The sequence below is a fragment of the Heloderma suspectum genome, chromosome 4 (genome assembly GCF_057233095.1).
Source record: "Heloderma suspectum isolate Gila_16-S chromosome 4, 16-S_ref, whole genome shotgun sequence".
NCBI classification, from domain to species: Eukaryota; Metazoa; Chordata; class Lepidosauria; order Squamata; family Helodermatidae; genus Heloderma; species Heloderma suspectum.
The window spans coordinates 284,819,768-284,837,326 of NC_139461.1; the positions used below are offsets into that span (position 1 = coordinate 284,819,768).

Below are 17,559 nucleotides of genomic sequence, written 5' to 3' on the forward strand. Positions count from 1 at the left end.
GGTGGCATCCACAGCAGTTTCTCAAATTTCCAAATGTGCCCACAGGCTCAAAAAGGTTGGGGGGCCCTGCACTATGGGAACACCGCATGAAGCTAGGGATATGGCCAGTGATGGAAGGAGCTGTTACTCCCCCCAGTGCTGGCTGAGTCCCTTTCTCTGTGCTGGGAGAAGCACGGAACTCCACACCTCTCCCAGCACAAAGACTAAAATGGCATGACATCATCTGGGGTATGAAGGACCTGATGGGGGCAGACTGGCTCCCCAACCAAGTAATGTTCCGCACCCCTAGTTTAAAGGTAAACACGCGAATTTAGGCTTAAAGAGATGATAAATGCCTCCCACCCCAAGCCTGCAAAAACCCTGCATGGAATTAGAAGGCCGGTCAAAAAAACAAACATTTCTTAGCGCAGTTCTTAATTTGTATCACATTTTTATTTCGTCCTGGCGCAGCAATGGTAGTGGTCTTGTTATGCTGTATAAATTGTATTTTTGCTTTCATTAGGTATTGAGCCCCTACTTAGGCTGTTTTGCTAGAGATGTTCCATAAGCGTATCAGTTACAGACTACGAATTATAATTAGTCAATTACTTTGTTTCTTTTGTAATCTTGATTTATTATTATATTCTTTTTGTTGCCTTTAACTTTATTTTGAAATAAAATTTCATGCGGGAAAAAGTCTGTCTGGGACTCTCCATGTTTAGCTATAGATTTTGATTAAATGGAAGTTGAAACTTACATCCATGTTTTGGTCTCGCCATTGAGATGAATGGGGATGTCATCACATGCAAAAGCGTCATATGTGTATCTGGATTGCGCATGGACCACTAGTGTGGGCAGTTGGCAACACATTTTGACATGTAGCTCTCCTGCAGCATGTGATAAGGATTCTGAGGCATCTTATGGGAAGGGGTGCCGAAAATGAACAAATTACGCACAGCTGATTTATGCCTCAAATCTGCGTTCAGCCACTGATTCTTGTCTGTTGGGTTCCCCCATCTGAGTGTCTCAATTTTTTTCACAATTTAATTTTTCCCTCACACAGAGTTTTTGGCCGAGCATGGAGAAGCTAGTCTCCTTTCCTATCATGCCCATAAAACAGTAAGGGCATGACAACACAAAAAGACATTCAACCTAAAATGGATTCTTCTGTGAGAACTGTCTGAGAACAGAGGAACATTTGCTTGAGAGAAGACTGGAAAAAACACCCAGTTCCATCCATTTTCCATGTAATTTTTGTGAAAGTGGCCAGTTCTGGAAGGGAAACACCAACATGAACCCCATGTGTCCGACAACATGCTTTTTGTTCCTTGTCCCTCATGGCTGATTAAAGCTGGCCTAAGGGTATGACTGGGTGGGTTCAGGCTGTGACAAATGCTTCTTTATGTAGGAGAGTGGTACTTTAAGGAGACAGTGATGTCGTCGCGCCTAAAGAAATCCACTCTGGACCCAGTGGTTCTCAACAACTACTGCCCCATTGCAAATAATTGTTTTTTTGGTAAAGGATCTTCAGAGAGTTGTGGAGGTGGAACCACGGGTGCTTTTGGATGCACCAACACTTTTCCTTTCTGGCAGATGTTGACGAGCCATCTGTTTATGCAAGCCTTCCTCTGTAGTGTAGCCTACTATCTTATATAGATACTGTATATTTTATGTCAGGGGTGGGCAATGCCCCATTGCCCCTGGCTGCCTCCAAAAATTGTGAAAACAAAGTGTTTTTAAAAAAACACACAACATCCATTGGCCATTTTGAAGCCCTTTTTACCCTTTTTTGTGCTCTGTAGCTACTATGGAGCACCAAAAGGGTCAAAATTAGTTTGGAAACAAGCTAATTTTGCCCCTTTGGACATTCCTTAGCCAGTCCGCAGGTCTTTAAAAAATATTCAGCACCATGTGGCCGGGGGTGTGCGTGAATCTGGGGGGCAAAAATGGCCCCTGGACTTCTTGAAGTTGTCACCCGTTCTGTGTTTTTGTCTTTATTTTTATGTTCCTGAGAATTGTGTACACTGCTTTGAAATCTTTAGATGTAAATGGTTTATAATGACTCATAAATGAATAAATACATAACTACATTAGCAAAATGAAATGTTAGACATCAATAAATGTATTATTCATTTATCTTATCATAGGACACATATATACAGTAACTCAGAATCCATTTCATTAGCAGTACAGCTAGGAAAAATAAAAACACTACAGGAATTGACTTCACAATGAACTTGTACTTTTTATATACATACAGTACATCTGAAAAATGCCACTTTTCCATTGCTATAAAAATACCATCTCTGTGAGTTCTTCCTTTGATTGGCAAAGCCAGTTCTAATGTTTGCAGAAATACACCATAAAAATTTTGTGTGTGTGTGTGTGTGAGAGAGAGAGAGAGAGAGAGAAAGAGAGAGGCACTTCCAGATGAGGCTGTTGTCCTGTCCCACCTTCACCCCGCCATCGTGATCTTCCATTTGTAACCACTCTGTGTTTTCCCACCACCTCTTCTGTCTTTTTTTCTTACCGCCAAAAATCCACTAAGGAAAAAAAGATGGAATACATGCACAATGCCTTCTAACCAGTAGCGCTGAGCTCTCTGTCTGGAGGCACACACCCACAAGCAACTAAGCTCTGTATGAGCTCTGAGATTTTAAATAGCTAGTTAAATGCTGTGGTGAGGGACATTTCAGTTTCAACCCTGCACACACTGAAAGCACAAGCATGAGTAGAGCTGAGAGAGGGTGAGCCTGGCAAAAAGTGTTCAATGGATGCTCAAAGTTAGACCACAGGGAGGGTTCACCAGATATTAATGCCCTGGGCGAGTCTAAGCACACTTAGAATAAAGCAGGTCACAGACATTATGGTGACAGTAGTGGTTTCTACTGGAGCTACAATAACTGCTCTGTACCTTGCACTCTGTAGGGGTGTTCCCAGACACCCCACACACTGGGCCTTCAATGGCCCTGCCTCCAATGTTGTGTGACCCACCAGTCCCTTTATACACACATTGGTTCCACTTTTCAGACATTTGCCAAAAATGCAGAAGTTAGGGCCAAGGGTCAGCATGAACAGTCCTGTCTTCCCCTCCTCACGTTCACTTGAGGAGGGGTAATATGCATGACAACCTTCATTTTTTACCTAATTGCCTCCTGCCATTGTACAGAGCATGCTTTCATAGCTTTAACAGTACTAATTATGTTCATTTTAAAATGAAACCGTGCCCCCTGCAAAGAGTAACAGATTTGTCCTGTTCCAAGCCATGCTTAGCACACCAATACAAATGCTCCAATGAGATCTTTCATGATAGTACACTACATTGCACCTGAGCCTCTGGCGTGGTCACCATTTCACCCATCTCCACACTCAATTGGGGCGTGCATAAGCAACCAAAAAAACCCCTCCTGGGCTGAAAGCAAGAGACTGAAACTGGCCATACGAATCAAGTCTTCACAGAGGTCTAAATGAAATTGAAAGAGTTGAGGCAGATTAATGGGTGCTGGGCCATTCCAAGGGTTGATATACATATGTGACTCAAATTCTACTTTTTCCAATCCGACTCAGACAGCTACCCTCACTACAGCCAAATGCCCTGCTTATAAAATTGTTTCATTCACCTGCTGGCCAAGCTGTCTTACATTCTCCTACATCTGGGTGCTAACCATGTATCATACAATGAGGACGGAAGACCACTATTTTTAAACTGCAGCAGTTGAAAGCAGTTGTGAGGAGCAGGATGGGAACTTTTGGTTGCTGAAGAAAATTTCTCAGTTTTCTAATTGTATGTCTGAATTGGGCCCTGCTCTGTAGCTTGCTAAGGACAATGATTAATCCAATCCAAATGTGTTATGGTTCTTTCCGCAGAAGCTTCAGCTGGTGAGCCCAATGCCGCCATCTGCTGGCTGTTTACTCCATGCCAGTTCTATGTACTTAAAATGAGATTGCCCCTAAACCAGTGTCTCAAGTAAGCTCAGATATCACTTAATCTTTGCTGCTCCACCTACCTTCTGTATTATTCTAAACAAAAGTCAAGTTTGAAAAACAAAGGCTTCCTCATCCAGAGTGGGAACAGAACATTTTTTAATGTAACTCAAGAGATGAAGGATTGGATTGTTAGGAAACATTGGAGTTTATTAAATGCCCTGTTTGAAGCCAAAATCAAAATATCCCTCTTCCGTGTGCTAGATACAGAAGTAACTTTAAATAACTTCTGTGCATATGCAACCATAAGCAGTTAAGAGGAGACACTGGTTTTAGTCCACTATGATACAGAATAATGTTAGATTTGTTTTTATGCTCCTTCATTTTCTTTGTATCTTGACCAACATGGATAATTCATTTAAGGCACTCACTCCAAAATAATGTTATACCTGGCCTGAGATTGCTGATATTTTTCATTGCAGCAAGTAATTTGGAAACAAATTACCATGCTAGGATAATACTGATCAAACAGTAAACATTTCTAAAACAGGAAAAAATAAAGTACATTATTTACACAAACATGTTTTTTTAACTTACAATCCATTGTAATCTATTTTTTAAAAAAGTATTAAAGGCTACTTAAATACTGCAAGGATTTAAATAAAGTAACAATATTTTCAGTGAACGGAGAACTACTATGTCTCTGCCAGCATATTGGCCCCATTAGAAACAAAAAAAAATTTTAAATTTCAATCTTGTATATATAGTAACAGGTTCCAAAACAGATATCCCATTCAACATAAATAAGTATAATTCTGCCCTTGTTTTTAAAAACCTTCATCTATTTAAATTATTGGAGCACAGGGCTGTGTTTTGCTTCCCCCTTCATAATGTCTTACCTTAAAAAAATCCTTCATTATCTCCTGTAAAGTATTACTGTATTTCCAGAATACATAATGGACCATTAGTAAAAAGTGTTAATTGCAAACCCTGAACTTTACAGTAAAAGTGAAAAGGAAGTTCTTGTAGAAAGTCTTATGGAACGTACACTCTATGCAGAGTAGAGTTTGGTTTATACTGGGCTGACGTGGAAAATGGCTCCAGAAGAAATCCTTTGAGCAAACCAGAGATGTGTGCTATTCACAATTTCAAAGTGCAAGTGGATATATATATACACACATATGTATTTTTAAATGAGTGTTTGTGAGGCTCTTATTAAAGACCACTGGACAGCACTGTGCCGGAAACTGGATGAAAATCCAAAACACCATGTTAAGTAAATGCGCTTCACCTTGGATTTGCTGAGCCCATCCAAGACTCAAAGTTCACAATGTCCAGCCAGCACCACAGTCAATTCCTTACACTGAAGTTTCTTTCTGCCATATGATATCATTCCTAGTATCAAGCATACATCCAAGCGTTCTGAGAACTCTTGCAGCAAACCCAGAAAGGGTAACCGTGCCTGCAGATGTATTTCGGCAGGAGACGAGTGGAAAGGCAGTTTCTTAGTGCACGGGACTCACAGAACCCAGTACCCTCCTCTCTGGACTCAGCACCACTGGTGTAAAATAGGACCAGTGCTCAAGCAGCACCATTCTTTGCTGAATTCTTCTGAGATTCCAGGACAAGGGAGTTTCCTTCACTTTTATAAATCTCCATCTGCAGGTGGCTGACACAGCTGGTAGATTCTGTAAAAGTTTAACATAAAAAAGCTGGTATTAAGAAAGGAACAGTCATGACAATGGAATGCAGCAAAAGTAGTTAGAATTGTTTCAGATGATCTCCATTAGGGATGGGCAAAGCTGTCAATTTTAGTTTCTCTTGGTTTCTTATTTTTCCAGTCTTAAGTTCAGCTCATCTTGAACTCTGAGATTTTTTAAAAAATCTGCATGGAGATTTTAAGCATTTTTGTGCCTGTTTTTCTCAATACATGCATTTTTGCTTAATATAAACATTTTTGCAAACTACTTTACTAAGGTAATGCATTTTAATTGTTATTTTCCCTAATATACACATTTGTGTATGAATGTTTGGATTGGAGAACTCCATTGCAAAATTCAGAAAAGTGCAAATTTCAAAGGATAACTGAGTTTTAGTCCACATGGTGGTTTGAAAGTGCAAAATTCGGTATGTTCACATTAAAATGCATACTGTCCCTAATCTTCATCAAAGCAATTGGTACACCTGTAGTTCAGCTATTGCATCTTACCATCTTTCCTACTGTGACAGACTGCCTCTTCCCATATACAGCTGCCCGGACCCTAAGATCATCTTCAGCGGTCCTTCTTCGGGAGCCCCCACCAAAGGAAGTGAAGTGGGTGGCCGCTAAGAAAAGGGCCTTTTCTTCTGTGGCACCCCAGTCATGGAATGCGCTTCCCAGAGAGCCTACACCATGCTCTTTTGGGGACCAGGTGAAACCCTTTTTATTTTTCAGGCATTTTAGTTTTGCAGTTTCTGTTCTAAATCTGGTATTGCATCTTAAATCTTTGCACTGCTTCTAGCTTCTATTTGGTTATTATTTTTATTTTTTATACTGCAGTTTTAAACTTTTAAATGTTTATATTGTATTTTATCATCTTTTATTTTATGGTTTTAATCGTTGTGAACCGCTCAGAGAGCTTCGAATATGGGTGGTATAGAAATGCAATCTATCAATCAATCAATCAATCAATCCAGGAAGCAGCTGATGCTGAGATGCCATTGGTCCATCTAGCCTAGTATTGGGTAAAATCCAACCTAAGTCCTGCTTAGAGTAGGCCCAGTGAAAGGTTTTAAGCTATAGTCAGGGTGCAATCCTATGCATGTTTAGACAGAAAGAAGTCCTACAACTCCCAGCATTTCTCACGACTTCTTTCTGCATAAACATACATAGGATTACACCCTAACTTAATTCCATTGCATTTCAAGGGGTCTACTCTAAGCAGGACTTAGGTTGGATTTTACTCATTGTCTCCTCCTACAACCAGCAGCATCTCTTTAAGGGCTGGACAGAGGCCTTTCATGGCCCTGCTAGGGATTGAACCTGGGATATTCCGCATGCAAAGTGTGAACTCCACCACTGAGGTAGGGCTTTTCCCTGATACGTTCCTAGCTGTGTCCCAGCTAGTAACATAGATGGCCTGAAAAAGCAAGCTGAAAATCCAGAACAGGGCTGCATGTCCAGATACAGAAGAAATGATGTCGACAAAGGGGATGTTCTCGAAAGCAGTAATAAGGCGTTTATAGAATCATAGAATAGTAGGGCTACAAGGGGCCTACCTCTGGAATGAAAGCATAAGATAGGAAATGGGGTGAACTATGGCCCACAATTTTATTAACTTACATTTCCTATCTGCAACATTTAAATCTAGTTAAAAGCCAAACTCCCCCAAGGCAGTTGGAGGCAGTTAACCTGTTCCCCAAGGAGGCTAGGGACCACCATTCCTGCCAGTCACCTTGGATCAGTGACACCACCCTGGCTTCAAGCACTGAACCAGTGCTATAACTCATTTTGGCCCTTCACTGCCCATGCACCTGAAAGGTGGGCAGAGGAAGTCCAGCCAGCATCATCAGCCACTGAACCTTAGGGATCAATGAGAGCATGAATACCCAGGGAGAGCTCACTACCCCCGGTCCCCCTTCGGGGGGGGGGGGGGTACACTGTGAGTGGGTGTTCTGGCTAATCCTCCCTTCACTGCTCTGATGGTGAATTGTTTTGAGTCATCCCACTTTGCCACTTAAAATTAGGAAATCCTAAATCCACAGGCTGCTTACTCACTGAAACCCATTTTGACTTAAGTCATTTCAATGAACAGGCTGTTTTAAACGCTTCTGGCAGCCCAGCCATCTCCAACCTGGCACCCTCCAGACATGTTAGACTACAACTCCCATCATCCCCAGCCATCACAACCATTACCCATGCTGGCTGGGAAGGTTTTGAGTTATACTCCCACACAGACGGCGGCCACTAGGCTTGGGGAGGCTGCTGCAGCCTTTAGTCAAAGCATTTGCTTATGAATTATCTTTGCTTATCCAATGTCAGTTTTGCTTTCTTAGCACCTCAGCTCTCCTCCAGCAGCTGACAAGGCCCTGACAGCTTCCAGACAACCATCACTGATTTATTTTATACAAAACACAACAACCTAAAAGGGTTAATGGGGAGTGACAGATGGCTTGAAGAACAGCTTTTCAAACACACACAAACAGACGGTTGCAGTTTATGAGCACAGCATAGAGTTGGATGGATCTTTGTGTGTGTGGTGTGTGTGTTGGTACTTGAAGATTCATTTGTAGAGGAGAAGTCCCAGCTGTACACAGCCACCTACCGGGGTGCAGACTGTGGCATCTGATCCATCACTTTCAGATTTTTTGCAGAGATTTCAACCCTTGGTCCCTAAAGGAAACACAAGAACGGATGATATTTGCAGTACTAGTAAAACACTGAAGCCCTGGAGGAAAACGTTAAACAGAAATATATTATTTCGGTCTGAAAACCCATTAAATTCTCTTAGTGACTTTGGAAAGCACTGAGGTGATAGGTTAGTCATCTGTGTAAACTCAAGATGAAAGAATTCCCAGACAACTTTGCAGCTGTTACTGCCCAACACTGTGAGACTATCACAACATAACGGGCTGTAAACAAGAATGCAGACAGCATACACAGGGCTGTGTGTGAAAACATACTGCATGGACCACACATTCAAAGACCCTTCCCCCTTTAAGCACATACTTTACAGGTTCATAAGTATCAAAAGAATCTGTTTCTTTTAAAATGTTTTAATTGTTTTAATATGGTGTTTTATACTTTTATCTTGTTGCTCACTGCTCCAAAATCTTTGATCTGGAGCGGTATATAAATATTGTAAACAAATAAACAAAAAAATAAATAAATATTTGCAGTAGCCATATTTTTCTATTACTTTGGGGCACCATTAAATTGTCACTGATACTCTGCATATAAAAACCTTAGGGCTTGAGCACACCCTTCATTTCATTCCGTGGTTGCAATATAAATGAATGCACCATTTGCAAAATTGATAGCTGTAATATTATTTATTGAACCCTTCATTAATACTCACTTGTTTTCTCATTATGTCTGTTGCCTGCATGATACACTTGGGCAAGAGTCCGTGACTCCGAGCTAATATAGCTGCCTGCTCCAAGGACACACTCAATGTACTCCTAAGAACAGAACATAAAGAATGTTGCATCCTGGAGTTGAATATATATTCACAAAAATTAACTTATCCTATACACACTTATATGGGAATAAATTGCACTGAACTCCATGGAATTTACTTCCCAGTGGATTGCATTGTCAGGCTCCAATCCTATATTCACTCAGGGGGTAATCCTATGTTTGGACAGAAGCAAGTCCTACAACTCCCATGGCTGGCTGGGGAATACTGGCAGTTATAGGACTTTCTGTCTAAATGTACATAGGATTCCGCCCTTAACTTGGAGAGGGTCCTGCTAAACTCAATGGCATTTACTTCTGAGTAGACATGTATAGGACTGCATTATTTGAGGTTTTTAACAAAGCTAATTTTTATACACCCTAGCAGTTTAAAGGCCCCACCCACTCTTTCTGAGTTCCAGTTAAACCTGCATTAATGTAAATTGTTTAAATGTCAAACTACAAAGTTTTTATAACATTGGTTTACAGTTTATAACTGCTGATGTTTTTAATTCTGCCTTTCTCTGAATGATTTTGTCTGATGTGTATAAGATTGTTTGCTAGTTTTTCTGTGCCCCTGGAAGTTCTCATACTGAGGGGTGAGTGGGACAATACATGTCCTAAATAAAATAAAATAAATAAACTGTGAAACTCTGGACAAGTTAATTTAAAGATAAGATAGTGGAAATAAATGATCATATGTATGTAGAAGATTAGTCTGCCCATTTCAAAATTCAAGTGAACTAAAGGTTAAAGTATAAGCGAATTTACTCCAGAATCAGCTCCCCAGAGAAAATAAGCAGAAAATAAAACCAAACAACTTAGGACTCGTGTTCACTGGACTGTACCACTTCCAGACTGCGGGTGGGAACTCACATGACTGAATGTTGTCCCATGAAAAAAAAAAATCCCCCAACAACAAAAAAACCAAATGGGGAAGTGCTGTAGATCAGCAGTGGAGCACCGGCTTTGCAAGCAGAAGGTCCCAGGTTCGATCCCCGGCATCTCCAGGTAGGGCTGGAAAAATTCTTGCCTGAAACCCTCGAGAGCTGCTGCCAGTCAGTGTCGACAATACTGAGCTAGATGGACCAATTGTGTGACTCAGAATAAGGCAGCTAGCTTCCTCTGTTCCTGTGCTCTAGATGTCAGGGAGGAGGTTTTTTGTTCTGTTTTTTGGCATAGAGCAACATTCAATCATGTGAGTCCCCACTGACAATGGTACAGCCCAGACACAGGTTAACCACTAGGCCCTAGTCACTTCTGTAAGTGTGCTTAACCCAAAGGGACAGAACATTTCTTTTAAAAACACTCACCGCTGCATCCCGGTGCCACACATTACAACCTGGCAGGCTCCGAGGCGGTAACAGAGTTCAGAGGATATAGGCAACAGTCCAGCCCCTGCTACATAACTGCTGGAATATCCAGACTGGCTGCCTTTTGTGCTGACAAAAGACTTCATTAGTCTGCAAAGTTCATCCATTGCATTGATGGGACGAATCAGCTACAAACAAATACAAAGAATGCATCAGTGGATCATGTCCTCTTTCTGGACCTGTAAGGTTTTCCCCAAATATTGTACACAGTCCAATCCTTTATGCCAACAAAACTCCCTTAGAGCACGGGTAGGCAACCTGGTACCCCCCAGATGTTTTGGTTTGCAACTCCCATGAGCATGGCCAATGTGTAGGCACCAAGCACGGCTGGCACAAGTTCTCCTGTTGCCTGAAGCAAGGGAACAGAGGCCACTGTGTCATAAGCCCCCCAGCCCCCTTTCCTTTCACCGCATTGCACCCCCCACCTTCCCTTTACTCTGTTGCACTCCCCACCCCTTCCCCTTACTGCCATTGCGTCACACCCCCTTTCCCTTCCCGCACTGTGCCCACTACTACTCTGTACCAAGGGTCCATCTAGTCCAGCATTCTGTTCACACAGTGGCCAACCAGCTGTCAGCCAGAAACCACAAGAAGGACATGAGTGCAACAGCACCCTCCTGCCCATGTTCCCCATGAAGTGGAGTACACAGGCATACTGCCTCTGATTCTGGAGGTGGCACATAGCCATCAGGACTAGTAGCCATTGATAGCCTTCTCCTCCAGGAATCTGCCCAATCCCCTTTTAAAGCCATCTAAATTGGTGGCCATCACTACGTCTTGTGGAAGCGAATTCCATAGTTTAACTATGCACTGTGTGAAGTACTTTCTTTTATCTGTCCTGAATCTCCAATCAGCTTCATGGGATGACCCTGCATTCTAGTAGTCTCCCTATCCACATTCTCCGCACCATGCATAATTTTGTAGACCTCTATCATGTCTCCCCTTACCCTCCTTTTTTTCCAAGCTCAATCCCAGCTGTTGTAACCTTCTCTCATAGGGGAGATGCTCCAGCCCCTTGATCATTTTAGTTGCCCTTTTCTGCACTTTTTCCAGCTCTATAATATCCTTGTTTAGGTTTGGTGACCAGAACTGTACACAGTATTCTAAGTGTGGTTGCACCATAGATTTGTATAGGGGCAGTATGAAATTGGGATTTTTCCCCTTCCCCTATCGTGCCCCCCTTCCCTTTACCATATTGAACTCCCACCCCTTCCCTTCCGCTACTTGGCTTTGACTCCAGTGTGGATTTTTGCCCCTCCTCCATGTCTCGGGCAAGCTCTTTGCTTCTTTTAAACCCTTTTTTCTTTGGGTAATTGGCATGTTTCTCCATTTAAATATTTATGTGACATCTTTTTTAAAACAACAACAACCACCTGCTTATTTTAAAACTTGAATCGTTGCTCTGGGAAAAGGGAGAGGGGATGGCTTTGTGATTCCCACAATCAGCACTCTACACAGGTGGATGAGGGGAAGGGAAGGAAGTGGTTTTGTGATTGTCACCAGGGTCACCCAGTCAGCACTCTGCACAGCCAGCTTCTACTGGAAACAGGAAGAACCAGATGCTTCTGGCCTCAATTCAGTTTGGAAGTTTGTACATATGTCTAAAATGGGTGGTGAGGGTAATACTCTGGATTCACAGTGGTCTGTCTCAGCCCTTAACCTGAAGGGGGCAGAAAGCGCTGGCATCCTTCCACAACCTGGTGCCCTCCAGAAGTGTTGGACTACAACTCCCATCATTTCTCATTTCTAGGGATGATGGAAGTTGTGGCCCAAGACACATCAGGAAGGCACCAGATTGGGGAAGGCTGCCTTAGAGAATAATCAGTGGTGGCCTGAATTTTTATAGGGAATGGCCTATGCCTGATGCTTATCTCCCTCTGTAACTGTTGCAGGACAAGGACCAGTTTTCACTGTAGCAGGTAATGACAAGCACCTCTGTGCTACTTTTCACTTTGCTAAGGAATGATATATCTGAGCGAAAAGACGATTTCTGTACCTGATCAATTTTCACAGCTGTGGTACTGGAATCTGTAGGCAAGTTGGATCTCTCTAGATAAAACGTCCTGAAATGAAGCAATATATTATCTGCAATAGCTTGTGATCATCTACTTTCAAGCAAGGGTTTCTTCCCAAGAAGCATGGATGGGGAACCAGTCATCAGAGAGCTGCATGTGGCCTATCAAATACGTTTCCATAGCCTAAGGACTGGCATCAGAGTGAAAAGAGACTTCACTTCCATTAATAATGGTCAGGCTTCTAGTCCTTATGGCTGCTATTGGTTTCTCCTTCAACTATGACCCAGTTCACACATTACAATCTTCAGCTGATAAACTATGGTTTATTGGCCTGAAAACAAGCCATGTCCAAGCATTTCCTCCACACCCCTCCCCTCGCACACCTGGCTTTGATGCTTACATCCTGGCTTGTTAAAGCATAGTTTCCCATCATGCTCACAGTAGGAAGCTGGTTTAAATGCTGCTTAGAAACCAAGATCAGATCCTGGTTTGCAAGCAGTACTTAGACCACAGTTCCAGGTTTGGACAACATGGGAAACTATGGTTTAACAAGCCAGAACATAAGCACTGAAGCAAGGCACGCAAAGGGGAGTGAGGAAGCAGGAACATGAGGTCATATGGCCCATTCTGTGAACCAGGCTGATGTGTGCTTTGCACTTAGCAAAAGTACAGGTGTTCTCTTCCATGAGAAAGGCTTATATAGGTTCCTTCCACATGGTGACACAGGCAGATAATAAGATTTTCTTGCAGGTTTGAGTCATGTTATTAAAGGCACTGGGACATTTCCAGCCTATCCCAATTGCTTACTCTCTCTCTCTCTCTCTTTGTGCTACATAATTTCTCTTTCTTTCACTAGATGCGTGAACAAAACTTGAAGAGATTATCAATTTGAATATATGGATTCAAAATCAAATGAGCAGTCTCTATATGAGCAGTCTCTCTACCTGCTGGCTTTAAATTGCACGTTCCCTGTGGCAAGGAGCTGTCTTCATTTATACTACTATGTGATGTACTCATAACATTTAAAATAAATTTTTTGTTGTTCAGTCGTTAAGTCGTGTCCGACTCTTCGTGACCCCATGGACCATAGCATGCCAGGCCTTCCTGTCCTCTGCTCTCTCCTGGAGTGTGCTCAAGTTCATATTCATTGCATCGGTGTTAAAATAAATACATGCATTTAATGTCCACATCCTTTTAATGTCACAATACCTGAGCTTGCGATAGTACTGCTGCACCTTCTCTAGAGAGGTGGAATTGATTTGCTGCTGGAGCTCTTCTAGAGAAGGACCACCAGGCTGGGAATGGCCTTCCAGATTTTCAAGGGCTGTAAAGATTTTAATGGAAAACCTCATGCATCTATTATAAATTCTCATCTCTTTTGCGATCATTGTTATTATTCTATAATATGAATGCAAATTGCACTTTTTAGTATGGAAGGCAATCTTCCTCAACCTGGTGCCCTCCAGATGTGCTGGACTGCAGCTCCCATTGGCCATGCTGGCTGGGAATTACAGGGGTTGCAGTCCAACACATCTGGAGGGCACCAGGTTGGGGAAGGCTGATGTAAAGCAATTTACAATCCACTTTGCCTAATGATAGCGCTGGCCCTGCCTCCCCACAGCCCAGCTGATTGGCCCTGGAAATAGCTGAGGAGTGTGCCTATCGACACCATCAATAAGAGCGGGGAAGCATTTGATGAGGTCAAAGCAATCCCATGGTGCACCTGTCCTCCTCAGCAAACTGGAGCTGGAAATAGCTGAGGAAAGAATCAGGTTCCCGTCATACCCTTTGGTTCAAAAAATTGACTATTGTTCTTGCTTTATATATAATTGAGGCAGAACTGAATTTAAGCCATCTGGTCTGCCATTATTATGTGTGTAATTTTTAGTAACCTCCCAAATTCAATGCTAGATCCAGTATGGAGTAAGTAGGGCAGGGGGCTCCGCTGGCCCTCAAAGGCACCAAAAGCTGGGGAAGGCTGTAATAGATAAATAAAATGAAAAAGCAAGTTGAGGGCAGGGGCACAGAGGGTTTATCATCCTCCAGCTCGACACCCCTTTTGTTCTAAAAATGAGATCTCCCCACTTTACACATGATTATGGCAGACTTGGGTTTAAACAAATGGATCTGCTACCATCACATATAGTCTTAGCCTTTAAAAAAATGCTTTCTGTGGCTGACCTTACATTTACCCTCATCCTGTCAGCTTTGTGAAAAATGTTTTCTAATTGGTATCTTTTACCTGCCCTGATTAGACTTAAGCTTGTTTTAATTTAATTTCCACTGCCTCAGTCTTCACCACTATTCCAATTTAATCTATGACAGGACCATGAACTAAGGACGTTGTGCATCTTTATCAGACAGGGCTCTACCCTAATTACATTAGAGTCAGTGGCATAAAAAGCACAACCCAACGAAAGAAAGAAAGGTAGAAGTATTTCATCTGCACCTTTTGTAAAGAGCACAGCATGCAGCTTCAGGCTTCCTCCATTCTGAAACCGGGAAGGCAGTTTTGAAAAGTAGTAACTGTCCAGGTAAAAGATGACCTTCAAAACCTGTCGATTTCCTTCAATGTGATAGAAGACGTGGGTATCTGGAAACACAAACATACGGATGCATTGAGATGACCGATAGGACAAGGCTTTATGAGTGAAACTCTGACAAAGTGTCAAGTAACAGAGATCCCATAACAAGCAGCATAAGAAGAAACCTGCTGGATCAGACCAAAGGTCCATGTGCTGCAGTATCCTTTCTACTTGTAGCCAATCAGGTACTTCAAAGATAAGTAGGACATATGCTCACAGACCTCCTCCAGTATTTGTTCCCAACATCTTATATTCACATTACATGGCCTCTAAACATGAAAGTTCTTTTGAGCTACTGAGAGACTTATGTTCCATGAATCTGAGGAACTGTGTATGGCCCTTAAGATGACTGAACCTGCAATCCCAATGTTATTAGCACCACATTCTAACCAACTGAGCTAACTGGCCAAATTATAGGAAATACATGCTTGACTGATGAATACTACAGCATTCACACATACATGGGGGTTGGACTTGATGGTCTTATAGGCCCTGTCCAACCCTACTATTCTGTGATACTATTCTATGATTCTATGTTTATAACTCAGTGTCTGAAACAGCAAGTGTGAGCTTGCATGTGTGAAACCAGACATCAGAGTTCAACACACAGATTTGTTACCAAGATGGCTTTTGCGCACAAGTATTTTCTTGGCATCACCTCAGTACCTTGTTTAATATGGTTTATTGTCCAGGAAGGCTGAACAAGGCACCTGGGAGCAAGACTCTTATGGTAGGTGCAGGCCAAAAGCACCTGACCTATTTAAAATTACATGATAGTATACTAGCTACCTGTGTGTATTGTAGTTGAAGTTTGTGACCTGTCTGTCTTCTCCCTTAATTGAATTACTAGGAGTTGCCCTCATGTGAACAGGCAAACAATGGGAACTCCAGATAATGCAAATGCCTTCCTGACCTCCAAGTCACTGCCATACTCACGCAACCCACATGGGTAACTGGCCTGGCAGGAAATATCCTCCAGTCCTGAAGCGTCCCCACCTCCAGATAGATTACTAGTTAAAGGGTAGGCAACTTGTGGCCCTCCACTTGTCTTCACCTACAACTCCCATCAGCCCTATCCAGCACGGTTGTCCTAGAAACGTCCTCCAGATTGACCCTTGGGGACCTGCCCTTGTAATATATAAATAGCCAGCCCTAACTCAATTAAAAAAGCCAGGAGTCTCAGCAAGACTCCTATTCATTCCAGGAACCAAGCTATTGCCCCCTGCCTTTTTTGGCTGTACCTTAGAACAACGGCCAAAGCTGTTGCCAACTTTGTGCTCTTTTCTTATACTTGTAACTCCTCTTGAGCCCAGCCTCTCAGGCAATCACAATGCCTGGCTCATCCTGATGCTCTGTTGTGCTGGCCTGTGATTCTCCCAGGGTTTACCTGCCATGCTGCCTGTGCCTCATGATCTACTACTAGCATTATCCCCCATTTTATGCCAAACACACCTTCCAAGCCCACAGCTTTCCTCTTTTGCTTGGGAAACCTTGCTGCCTTGTATTTGTCATGACCCAGTACTAAGAGCCCTCTTAGACTGAGGCTTCTAATGGCAGCAACTTTGAGGAGGAGTGAGAACCAGTTCCTGGACCTTAACAAGTGGACTCCTCCACCATGGACCTCACATGCTGTCCACTCAATACCCAGGAAGTGCCACTGTCCTCTGAGTGCAGTGGGCCTTGGACTCCTCCCAGTGAACCAAGAGGCCATGGGGAGCATTCCCTAACCAGCTCCATCACTCCCTAGATCCTCATCACCGAGAAGAAGCCAGCAAGTGAAGGAAGGGCACTGGCTCTTTAAAAAACCAGATGCAAGCCCTGAGGAGGTGGAGCTCCAAAAAGGACTCTCCTGGCCTGGCTATCAAACCCTGTCAGTGCTAGTGCTAGGTAAACTTGTCTTACCTAGCTGCAGGATCACTCTCCATGGTCCTGAATCTGAACCATAGTCCCAGAGTCAGCACCTACAGTTCTGTCCAGGTTCAGATCCTGCTCTACTCCAGAACTATTTGAGTTGCCACCCAACCCCATGTTCCCTCGCTCTAGCCATCACCTAGAAGGGATCGCAGAATCTACAGTGGAACGGGACAGTATACCAAAACAGAGCTTCACACCCATTGCTGCATTTAGACTGTGTCCATTTCAGTAGTGCTGTCCAAAGTGGGAGCTCTGTTGCCTGTCTCAGGGTTGCTCCAGGGACTTCCACTTTGCATATATGGTTTCATCATCAGCATAATGCGGACACTTAACTCCACATCACCTGATGACCTCATCCCATGGCTTCCTTTAGCTGTTAAAAAGCATGCAGGATCAGATGGACCCTTGTGGGACCCCACAGCACAATTGCCTCAGGGTCAAGCAGAACACACACACTCCATGCCACTTTCTGAAATCAATCATATTTACAGTAAGAGCATTTTAAAACAACTAAAAATAAAATACAGCAAACAGTTGAATAAAATTGTATTAAAAAATGAACCCCACTCCTGACAGGTCTGAGCAAAATATTCAGCATTTGCAGTATGTATGTA

The 17,559-nt window shown here is 42.8% G+C and overlaps 1 protein-coding gene across 2 annotated transcripts in view; it reads right to left on the reverse strand.

Annotated features, from left to right (window-relative positions):
- Positions 1-2,079: 2,079 nt before the first annotated feature.
- The window catches only part of PREX1 (phosphatidylinositol-3,4,5-trisphosphate dependent Rac exchange factor 1), a 335,075-nt gene continuing 319,595 nt past the window's right edge, over positions 2,080-17,559 (reverse strand). For both annotated transcript variants that reach the window (XM_084854076.1, XM_084854075.1), the window contains 7 exons: positions 14,896-15,039; positions 13,656-13,770; positions 12,428-12,494; positions 10,372-10,559; positions 8,961-9,063; positions 8,208-8,275; positions 2,080-5,591 (listed from right to left, as the gene is read on the reverse strand). In XM_084854076.1, the coding sequence (XP_084710202.1) occupies positions 5,549-5,591; positions 8,208-8,275; positions 8,961-9,063; positions 10,372-10,559; positions 12,428-12,494; positions 13,656-13,770; positions 14,896-15,039 (728 nt within the window). In that variant the 3' untranslated portion in view covers positions 2,080-5,548. The remainder of the gene's footprint in view (positions 5,592-8,207; positions 8,276-8,960; positions 9,064-10,371; positions 10,560-12,427; positions 12,495-13,655; positions 13,771-14,895; positions 15,040-17,559) is intronic.